Here is a 12391-nt window from a genome sequence, read left to right as displayed (position 1 = left end):
GATACCAAACCTGTATTTTTGTCACGTGCTAGGCTTTAATTAAAACGGAAGGAAACTCTAAGGTTTGACGATATCGTGGCGACCGCGCTCGGTTTCAAAATGCTAATTCAAAACCAAATTCTTGACACGGCAAAGTTGTTTGTTTCAAATTTTCTTTTTCTTTCAAATTGATTCTGATAATCGGTACAAGATTCGATTTAAGTAAGCCATTACCGTTGCTATTTATGGGTTCACTACAGAAGGAATTAAGTAAGTCCATACTTCTCCAAATGCTGAGTTTATCTTCTTTTGAAAGCCCGGTTCCCTTTATTTTAACGTTTGATTTTTTTAAATCGATTGTTTCCTTTTTGTCCTCCTCCAAGGTCGAAAACATAGTTCTTGTTTCAAGGCCCAGACTTGAGCAAACTTTTAAAACAGTACATCAACTGTTGTAGGACAAAAATCCCTACTGGCTGGACTATTGGTATATAGGGAGATTCACTTAAACCGTACGTTAGAAGTTTGAATAGTTGAAATAGAAACTTGAAATTTGGTTTACAGTCATATTTGACCATTGCAAATTGAAATAAAACAATTTCAAGATGGCACCACATCCGTAAATACCAGAAATGGTTCTTTTAAATAGACATACCGTGTGATAGAAGCAGATTTAATTTTTTTAAGCAACCCATTTGCAATGTATTTGTTTCCTACATATTAAGATTGCTAAAAAATGTAATTCACTTGGTAAACAGATGAGCGAAGGTTGACCATATGTGGGATCTTGTACTATTTGCAACCTATATGGGATGATTGCCCAGAAATATAACTTGTAATGATGCTTAATTGGGAACTGTTCTTGGTTTTATCGTCAGATTGTTACTTTTACAGATAGTACCCAACTTACAAGCCACTTTGGATCAACCTGTACCATTTCCAAACAAACCCAGAAATGTCTCATTACTCACGAACACTGGCTCTACAACCATTTTGGAAAACATGGACGAAAATGTTACAAATCTCAGCCAAGAGAGTTTAACAGGCACATCCGACGTCAATTTCCAAACCGTATATGTAAATTCCGACGACATACAGTCATTCACTAGTGCTAATCTTTATAGCGCCTGCTTGTCACAATTAAAGGTAAGAAAAGCTGCGATTATCATTGAAAACGACTGCGACTCTTACGAATGTTTTTAGAACAACGATCCGTTATTGCTGAGCGGAATAAATGAAATTCAAGATCCGAACTTGATGTTTTCGACGGACCCTACACTAAACCAAATTACTGACTCCCAGCTGGACACGCAAAACTTGGAAACCTTACTGCCGACGTTCAGCGTCAATAACGTTTTTCAGAACATTGTCTTGTCGACCGATGACTACATCGATATGAATCAGATACCTTTGTTTGCCAATATAAACGACTCCAGCAAAAAGGTTCAAACGACCGACCAGAAATATGTGATCGACAGGAACCTTATTGAGCTAAGTGACGACGCCTTGGTTGGGAATCCTGCAATGTCGAACTTGTTGCCTAACGCACCTACCTTGGAGGGATCCTTTGATGCAGTCGATTCAGTAAACCAGCTAGACTTGTCATGTTCTTCGTGCAAGAAGAGTTTGAATGATATTGCCGATTTCCAAAATCATGTTTGTGAAGATAAAGAGGATGACCTCAAAGGCAAGGGTAGGACGAGACCTAACAGAAAAGTGGAAGCGAAGAAAAGCACTCGTCGGGTAAGTATGACTATTCCTGTTCATCGATTAGCACAAACTTGTAGGCTAAGATCAGCGAAAAGGACCTCTTTTGTATTGAAGAGGGTGAAAATCTAAAGTACAAATGTACATTTTGTGACAAGGATTTCTCAAATAAAATGATATACACTCGTCACTTATTGTCTCACATAACGGCGAAAAGCAATGTATGCCCCTTTTGCACTAAAGAATTTAAAAAACGCTCGGATATGGTGAGATTGATTATTATATTGTGTTTTGCTATTTTTCTATTTGTAGACTCGGCACATACGGACGCATACTGGCGAACGTCCATATAAATGTGACAAGTGTGGGAAAAGGTTCTCTCTCAAATCAACGCTGGAGTCGCACGATCGCACACATCAGCCAGGTGGCAACAAGGAATTCAGTTGTGCCGTTTGTAGTTCAAACTTTAGCTCAAAGTCCAGTCTGAAAGTACATACATTAGTGCATACAGGTAAAAGAACCGAAACGTATTAATGGGATATTTTTACATATGTTTAGGTGTGAAACCGTTTGCGTGTCATATTTGTTCGGAGAAGTTTCGTACTTCGGCTCATAGGAAGTCTCATATACGAGGTCACTTTAAAACAAATGATTCCAAGAAGAATGGCCAGTCCAAATCTTCGAAAATAAAATTGTTGCAGGCGATAACTTTGGACGCGCAGAATTTGGAAAATAAAAGTACTAAGGAAGATACTCCTCATGTGCACCTAAAGGTATTTTTAGATTATGAAACTTTCATTTTTTACCGCGAACGTTCAATTTTATTCTAAAATTCATTTAGTGTGCACATTAAATGGTAGCGATTTTGATTGGTTTGGAGAGGTAATGATCAACATGGTTGAACGGTATAACATATATCAATTGCACAAGTCAGTGGAATTAGCAGCTTATAGCCAGATTCTCGGCCAGATTTGAGTCCATTTTCTCACAGTCTGCCTATTTTTTTATGTAGTAGCTTTGTTTCAGACCTGATGTACTAAATAACCTTTAACAAAGAACTTTTATTTGAAATTGATATAATCCACAAACTCACCTTAATTCAGGGAGATCATACATTGTTGATGAGATGGAGAATTTTTTTTAGAAAATTTACTCTAAAATGAGCTTATTTCATTTCCATTATCTCACCATGTGTAACACTGTAAAATGTAAAATATTCTGTCGGAAGGTTTTTATTACAATAATAATAAGATTGAGTAGATACTGGATATATTGGAGAGTAACAGATTCCCATGTACGGTTAGTGACAAAAGTAATGATCGCCTAATAGGTCAACTGCAACTTCATTGGTTGGTTGGTTCACATTTCCAAGTTGCACAATATATTAAAATGTTGGTTTCATATGCTGCAGGATTTACCTATTCGGCGATCATTACTTATGTTAGTGAACGTACATTCGACAGAGTTTTCTGTGCTTGTCTGCCGTAGCTTAACCGCATCACTGCTTGAAACCACTCCCACATAATGTGTTCCATTCCTTAGTTGGTTTCTTCTATATTTATATTGTTTGTAACAGTCATCTTATTTGATTCCTGCTTTAGAATATGGGACTGCCAGCAGATGTAGAGTAAGAGACAACCTTTTTATTAGTATTCTTCCAATCTACCCAGAAATGTGGTCTAGCTTGATTAGTGGTGACTAAGACTAAGACAAATAAAATTTATATTCGTTGGCGGAGTTATATATTGAATATACTTACTGCAAGAAATCTCCTCTACATAATATACAGAGTGTTCCTTAAAGACATACTAATATTTAAGGGGGTGATTCATGAACTCATTTTAATATAAAAAAATTTTTATGAACGTATGTCTTAAACGTTTTAATTTTTTAGATACAGGGTGGTCAAGTTTTAAAAAAAATTCGGTTTTTTAATAATAGAGCTAATATTGTAGAGATCTTTATGAAATTTGGTACATGTCTTCTATGCATCAAGGTGCATTTTCTTATGTGCAAAAGTTTTTATTTTCTCTACCAGTGAATTTTGCAAATTTTTTTGGAGAAAAAAAACTACGCCACTGCTTTCTCTTAAAATAAAAATTATTTTTTCAAATTTCATACAGATTGCTGCAATATTATCTCTGTTATTATTAAAAAACTGATTTTTTTAAACTTGACCACCCTGTATCTCAAAAATTAAAACGTTTAGGACATACGTTCATAGAGAGTTTTTTTTGCTTAAAATGCATGTCCTGTCCTGTATAGATATAAGAGGGCGGTTGTAGAAGTTTGCTTTCCTTTTTTGGTAGGTTAAGAACAGATTTTCTCAGTATCCTGTAACTTGTAAGTAGGAAAAAAAGCATAGGTGAGGAAGATCATTGAATCTGGATAGAATCAAACAAGGTTGGTAGCCTAGAGGCTTTTGATTCTGTCCGGAATTACAATCTGCATTCCATCCTCCGCAGTTAAGATGTTTGATATTTTGGTAAGGGAGAGGGTTGGCAACCTTGGCCCCGTTGGTAATGTGATAAGCTCCGCCAGATGTGTTTCAAAGTAATTATAAATTTGCCTAGTTTCCCAACCGCAGTTGTATTGAGGTTTTGCTGAAATCACTTCTTGGGTTGATGCCCAGAACACGTCGTCTCCTCAGACTACGCGGAAATTCCACCAATTTCTGTCTATTGCCAGTTTCACATAGACTGGTAACCAAGGTTGTCAAGACCAGTATGGTACTACTACGACACCCTCAGCTTCATCTGTTTGAAATATTCTTAGGATGATTGAACTACTGGATCTGATTGCCCACATTTCGCATTTGCGATTAGCTATGGAGGCGAATAAATCAATATATGGTATTTTTCAGTCTGCTCTTTATTTTCTGAATGAGAGAGTCCACTAAAGACCACTCTGTGTCTGGACGAAAAGCGCGAGACTCGACACCCGCTTCCCAATTGTCCTTGGTGTTAATATAGGAAGCAAATATCCTAATATTTCCCTCTTTGCACCATTGCCAGATCTCCCTAGTTTGTTCATACGTTCGTGCTGCACACTGCCTACTTGACTCACACATGCGATGGCGGTGGTATTGTCGCATCTGACAACGACAGGAAAATTCTTTAAACTTTAGTGAAACAAAATTACCCTAGGAGGATAGCTTGGAGTTCCATAAAATTAATATGGTGTAATTGTTCGTTTGTCAACCACTATCCCCGCTCCCTTTTGTTCCTACAGCATGCCTCCCAACTTGTGGACGATGCGTCCGAGAAAATCTCGAAAGCGAAAGATTCGTGAGTGATAGCCATTATTGACCATCTGGACATTATTCTGCCACCAATCAAAATTCAGAATGGGCATGGATGCATTAAAGTTCATGTGTTATTCTCTCTCAAAGCGTATAATGCTTTGAAGAGTTTTGTGTATATCCAGCCGTACTTCGTTGCTGGGTATACTGGAACTAAGAGTCCGGCAAAGCTTGCAAAATCACGGATTTTACAAGATTGTCTGTTTCGAAAAAATCTAATCAGTTGTAGTATTTTATTCCTTTTTACCACCCGCACGATAGTAAGGGAGGTATTGCATTGGGGTAAAAAATGACTCCCCACTTTTTTGACGGAAATACACGTTTTTTCTTTCCATGTTCTTTTCATTTTCAAAAACTGCAGAATTCTTTTTTTGCGCTTTTTGTTCTTTAACATTTGATGTGGGTTTTTTGTTCTCTTTTATTGTTTTTCGTTCTTCTTTTTCTTTCAAATCTAATCCTTTTTGGTTCATCGAGGTTGACATACAGAGTGTTTCGAAATTCGCGCACACGGACTATGGAATGATGTTATACGACAAAAACTGAACAAAAAGTTCCTCAACCAGTTTTCCATCAGACTGCTATTTTTCGAGCTACCGCGGTTTTAAAAATCTCCGCCCCCCCCTACGCTACGCCACTGGTTAAACTTAATGATAACACATTTTTAAAAACAAAAGAAGGTTCAAAATAAAACAAAATATTACAACAGTTGTTCAAAATGTACACCGTCTGCTAGTAAACAAGTCGAAAAAAAAAGTGCCGGTCTGATCAAAACCTGGTAGAGGAACTTTTTATTCAGTTTTCGTTGTATAACACCATCCCACAGTCCTTGTGCGCGAATTTCGAAACACCATGTATTTTTAGTCAGTGTTTTTAAATTTTTGTTATGGTTTTCATCAGTGAGCCAAATAAGTTCTTCTCGATTATTTGGTTTTTCGGACAACTCTTCAATATTATTGTTATTAAGAAAACTGCTATAACAAATATCTAGATCAAGATCTTCTGTCATAATGTTTTCTTTAATATCGCTCATATTTAAATCAGATAGATAGTCATGAATTTGGGCCACTGGTGGAGTTTCGAGATTTAATATTTCTTGTGTTTTGGTCAAATCAGCTTCGTCATCTAAGTTGTATGTTGGTAGTGGTGTCGGTGCTAATTTCGATGCCATTGTTATGAATTGATTCGCGGAGTGAAAACCGTATGTACGGCTCACCGCGTTGTGCAGACAAATAATTCGATATTCGTATAATAAGTAAACTTTATTGAAAAATAACTAGTGTTAACACATTTTACAGCTTCACAGTTTGAACCAGTGTACGTAAAATCGGGCTTAAAAAGTGGAAAACGGCTAATAATCTACTGTAAGTATAATTTCAATTGACATTCTAAATAAACAAATAGATAGCGGGCGCCCTTGAACGCGGTAAATAAAAATTATAGCGCGTAAACGTTAACAAAATTCGAGCGCGCCAAACAAAAATTACAGCGCATTTACGGTAATAAAATACAGCATGGAGGAAAGTAACATGGAAAAAATAGAAAACATGTTCGCCGAAATAGCAAACAAATTAACAGGAATGGATGATAAATTTGAAAGACTAATAAATGAAAACACTGCAATGAAGGAACAAAATCGATTAATGAAAGAAAAAATACTACACCAAGACAGAAAAATAGACTCATTGGAAAGAGAAATAAGGAGGAAAAACATCATAATCAAAGGAGTTGAGGATATTATAAACGAAAGAGCTGAAGACACGCGAGATAAAGTAACAAAGTTAATGCAAGATATAGGGGTTGAAATGGATGAAAAAAATGATATAGATGAAATCAGAAGAATAGGGAAATTTAAAAACCAGTATAAAAGACCAATAATTATTAAATTAACATCAGGTATGAAGAAAACACAAATCCTACATAGCTCTAAAAACTTGAAAGGTAGCAACATATGGATCGATGAGGATTACTCGAGAGAAATTTTGGAAGAAAGGAAGATGTTAATTCCACACATGAAAGAAGCGAAGCAAAAAGGATACAAAACACAAATGAAGTATAACAAACTAATCATTAATGGAGAAATGTACGGTATTGAAGAGCTAAGTAGCAGTCACATAACGGAAGGTGGAGAAAGAATGAATTTTGCCAAACGTACAGTAAGCGAGAGATCACCGACAGGGGATTCCTATATGGAACAATCAAGGAAAGTAACGCGCACATCAACACCAAAAAACTAACCAACACATATCTCGACAGTCACATGGTAACGAAAAATTGCAATGGAAAAGGTAATGACATAAGGAAAACCAAAAATTTATTCTGGAAACTTGCAACTTGGAACATCAGGAGCATTAATGGGAAAGAAACTGAACTAACTGAAGAATTCGAAAACGCCAAGCTAGATATACTCGCGATAACTGAAACAAAAAAGAAGAAGCAAGGGTGTGAGTATTTGCCGAACGGTCATGTCCTTATCTACAGCGGGGTGAAAATACAAGATAGAGCAGCGGCAGGTGTTGGATGTTTAATACACAACAAACTAACGGATAAAATTCATCGATGGGAAGCAAGAACAGAAAGAATACTTCTCATAGAACTCGAAAAAGCAGACAAACAACATAGATTTATCATCGTCGCATATGGACCAAATGAAAATGATAAAGCGGACACGAAAGAACTTTTTTGGGATGAACTAAATGAGGTGATGGAAGGATGTACAGGGGAGATATACGTCCTAGGAGATTTTAACGGGAGGGTCGGGTGGAAAGATGCGATATATGGATCAGTTATTGGTAGATACGGAGAACAAGCAAGGAGCGAAAATGGAAGACGCTTATTGGACTTTTGCCAAATGCATAACCTTATAGTAACGAATACATTTTATAAACATAAAGACATCCATAAATATACCAGAGTAGAACCTGGCAGAGATGAAAAATCAATAATCGACTACATACTGGTACCGGAAAACCTTAAAAGCGACATATTAGATGTTAGGGTAAGACGAGGCTCTGAAATCGGCAGTGATCACTATCTATTGGTAGCAAGAATAAAAAACGTGGAAAATCACAAGGAAAAGGAGCTGAGTTGTAAGAAAATGGAATTTGAAACAATAAAAACGTATAAACTTTCTAACATGGACATTGCGAAGAAGTATAAAGAGACAACACATCGAAAAATGACAGAAACAGCTGGCAGCATAGGAAACATGTCATTACAGCAGCTATGGATAAAATTCAAGAACATAACGATAGAGACAGCTCGAGAGATATGCGGAATATGCAAGCATTCGAACAAACGTAAACAAACATCATGGTGGACAAACGATATTAGGGAGAAAGTGGAAGGAAAAAAAACAGCATGGAAAAAATACCTAGCAAACAGAAATGACGAAAACTATAATTTTTACAAAGAACAAAGAAGATTGGTCAAGGATACTATTATAAAAGCTAAACAAACTGCTTGGATCAAATTTGGAGAGAAGCTGCAGAGAGATAGTAAAAACCATCAAAAGTTATTTTACAAGGTGCTGAAAACCCTCAAGGAGGGAAAGACTAACATACCTATGGAAATTAAAGACAAGTATGGCGAGAAAATTAAAAATGAGGAGCAAATAATGGTGAGATGGCAAGAATACTTCGAGAAACTGCTTGACGGTGAAAACAATACAAGTCCTACAACACACGAAAGAAGTATTAGGAGAAGAACAAGAAACACAAATGAAAATGTTACAGGAATGATAACAGGGGAAGACATCGAAGAAACATTGAAGGAAATAAAAAACAATAAAGCACCCGGACATGACAAAATTACCGGAGAAATGATAAAAAACATGGGCTTTTCCGGAAAAGAGTTGCTAAGAGCGATATATACCAAAGCATGGGAGGAAGAAAGGGTCCCTCAAGATTGGGAGATAGGTGTAATCGTGCCCGTCCATAAAAAAGGCGATAACAAGGATTGTAATAATTACAGAGGAATAACACTAATAAGTACTGTGATGAAAATTTATGAGCAAATACTAAATAAGAAACTGACAGTAAGCACAGAACAAACCCTTACAGATACACAAAGCGGATTCAGGAAAGGAAGATCAGTGCAGGATCACATATTCACAATCAAACAAATGATAGAAAAGAAGAAATTAGGAGGAAAAGTATATTTTGCATTTATTGATTTAGTGAAGGCTTTTGACTCTATCCCCAGAGATAAAGTTTGGGAGAGTCTACTGAAAAGAAACGTTGATAATAAGTTGGTTAGAGTAATTAAAAGTTTATATAAAAGCACTCTTAACTATGTGATATGGAAAAACATGAAATCAGGATTCTTTGCTACAACACAAGGATTGCGACAAGGTGGAGGGCTAAGTCCGACACTGTTTAATATTTTTATGGATGATGTTATTAAAAGTTGCAACGCTAACACACAGAAGGCTTTTATAGGATATAGGCAGATGAATAGGGTATTAGTATCGGAATGTGCTTTTGCGGATGATATAGTTATTATTACAAACACGGAACAGGATTTGCAGAACAATTTGAAGGTGTGGGACGAGGAATTAAGAAGCAATGGCATGAGCATAAATACCACGAAAACTAAGGTCATGGCAATAGGAGCAGAAGAACTGAATCCAAAAATCACATTACGCGAGGAAACCATAGAACATGTTAAACAATTTAAGTATCTCGGGGTAATGATAGACGAAACAGGTAATGAAGATGCAGAAATCAACGCAAGAATTAACAACTCCTTAAAACTTTATTTCGCGATTAACAAAAGTTTCATAAGTAAAAAAGAAGTCTCAAAACAAACTAAAATAAATGTGTATAAGGCAGTGTACAGACCTATTTTGACATACGGGTGTGAAACGTGGGTGTTAACACAAAAACTTAAAAGTAAATTAACGGCTGTGGAGATGAAATATCTTAGACGAACAAAAGGTGTAACAAGAATGGACAGACTACGTAATGACCACATACGAAACGAACTGGACGTACAACCAATACTAAAATTCATTGAAAACAGACAATTAGCGTGGTGGGGGCACCTTCAAAGAATGGACAACGTAAGACAAGTGAAGCAGGTATGGGAATCCAGGAGCCAACACAAAAGAAAAAGGGGCAGACCGAAGATAACATGGGACGAGAACATAAGGAAGATACTAGAGGCGAGAAATACCACATGGAGAGCAGCAAAAACCCTGGCCAAGAATAAGAAAGAGTGGGCGAAATTTGTACACACATAAATACTACTTTTTTTTTATGAGAATTTACTTTTTTTTTCATTTTTAATGTAATCACAATGAAATTGTTTAAGTTAAATGTGAAGCTGTACTATAATACCTTTACACCTAAGGGTAGAAAGGTTTCATGATTATATATATATACTATATATATGTTGGCAAAGACGGAGTCTCTAGGCGACTTGAGCAACATACATTTTCGTTTATTGACATCAGAATTAAACAAAGCTGAAGAGTGAAAACTTATCTTGCGATTCTTCAAAGAAAAAAGTAATAACTGATGTTTGTATTCTTTTTTGGGGATCATTCAGTACTAGGTAATGAAAGGTCCAATCTAAACATCCTGTTTACTATTGCTCAGTAGATCGTTCCTTTCATCTGTTCATGTTTCACTGAAGACAGAGAAGTAAATACTTTTCGTGGTAAGTTTCTGCGGTATTGTTAGCGATCGGCCATATTTCTAACAACTCTTTTCCAATCCCAATTACACAGCTAATGGCATGCCAGTTTGAGATAAACTTACTATGTTGATTGGATCAACTACTATTTGGCTACGCGACCCTCATCTGGGTTAAAAGTCAACACAAGTATTGTGGAAGTATCCCTTAGGCCCTCGTTTAGGCTCTTTACAATACCATTCATTCCCTTTCATATTTTTTAACAGGCATCATTCTATCCCAAGTCGTGTAGCTACGAGTTTCCTAATATATTTAGATACGCGCACCTGTAAGCTCCAATGACTTGTAAAGTTGGTAAGTTTTTACCTGAGGAACTTGTCTTTCACATTAAATTCATGAGTCAATTGCAATCACAGACGTCACTTATCGTCTTCTAACGTTTTAAAACTAAGTAATAAATTTTCAGACTGCAAGTCCTAAGGAAGAATCTCTGCACATAGCTTTTGAAGAAGCAAATCAGAGCCAGATAGTGGAAATTGATCCAATTTTTCTGCAACAACTGCAGATGAACGGTATACTAATGCAAGATAATATCAACGAAGAATTAGCCTCCCTCATACAAGTAGACGTGAACAATTGCGAAATTGCGAATGGTGAAACGATCGTCGACAATGCGGGCGAACTTCAAAAACGTAACGTGGTAAAAGATTACAGTTGCGAACTTTGTGACAAACGCTATGTCACCAAAGCGACGTTGACTAAACATCAGAAGAAAGTGCATGCAACCAATAATCAGTTTAAATGTACAAAATGTGATGACAAACTTGCCTCCAAAGAGGAATTGGACACTCATCTAAAATTACACTCAGGCTATCGACCCTTTTGTTGCCTATTGTGCGCAAATACGTTTAGAGAAGAAAAAAATCTGAAAACTCATATGAGACGGTAAAGTTTTTTGATATTTCCAGCGGTGATTTACTAATGTTTTTTATTTTAGAATTCATGGTGTATAGGGAAAAATTGTGAAAAACTACTGCAGGGTGTTCAAATGAAATGGTGCTCTAATTAAATATTTGTTTTTATATTAGTATCTAAGTGTGCATTTATATGGTTGATGTATAATGTTTACAGCGTTTCAGATCGAAAGTCTACCATTTGTCCTGCTTGCTTACAGTGGAAAATCGGTCTTATTTATTTCAAGTGTATAAATTGAAACGTGATGCTAAAATATAGATTGTCTCTCCGACGTTGAGTGAGTGCAGAGCATTTCTTTGACATTTTTCGTAAATTTAGTACATGTAAACAGGATGTGCAGACATGTGATGGTTAAAGTTGAGGAGAATATAATGAAACATTTTATTGCTATTACATAATAGTGCAGAGCATTTCTTTGACATTTTTCGTAAATTTAGTACATGTAAACAGGATGTGCAGACATGTGATGGTTAAAGTTGAGGAGAATATAATGAAACATTTTATTGCTATTACATAATACCTAAGGTTTACTGATTACATTTAAATCAATTTGTTGCTGCCTTCCTTCATTATTTATGTTTCTGTCTGGACACTGTTCAGTTTAAATTGAGCTACTTATTCCAAATGCACATTGAGATTTTCCTTCAACACTTTGGCGCCAGTGGTTAATTATCTGACCAAATACTATTTTAACATAACCATTTTGAATCCTTATTTTGTCCAAATCACAACCTAGAAATTAGACCAAACGAAATTGATGTCAATAATGGTTGTTTGGTTCTACTCCACATTTTATAA

At 36.1% G+C, this 12391-nt stretch overlaps 1 protein-coding gene across 1 annotated transcript; it reads left to right on the top strand.

Annotated features, from left to right (window-relative positions):
- Positions 1-874: 874 nt before the first annotated feature.
- Positions 875-11993, top strand: LOC116173837 (zinc finger protein 235-like). The gene is made up of 7 exons (XM_031491549.1): positions 875-1122; positions 1180-1719; positions 1764-1949; positions 1996-2194; positions 2242-2456; positions 11085-11563; positions 11616-11993. The coding sequence occupies exons 1-7, from the start codon at positions 979-981 to the stop codon at positions 11629-11631; spliced, it is 1779 nt and encodes a 592-aa protein (XP_031347409.1). The 5' UTR covers positions 875-978; the 3' UTR covers positions 11632-11993.
- The last annotated feature ends 398 nt before the right edge of the window (positions 11994-12391 follow it).

The sequence above is a fragment of the Photinus pyralis genome, unplaced genomic scaffold (genome assembly GCF_008802855.1).
Source record: "Photinus pyralis isolate 1611_PpyrPB1 unplaced genomic scaffold, Ppyr1.3 Ppyr1.4_LG6, whole genome shotgun sequence".
In the NCBI taxonomy this organism is placed as follows: Eukaryota; Metazoa; Arthropoda; class Insecta; order Coleoptera; family Lampyridae; genus Photinus; species Photinus pyralis.
The sequence above is the reverse complement of the archived record's forward strand: the minus strand, read 5'-3'. Positions and strand labels throughout refer to the sequence as shown.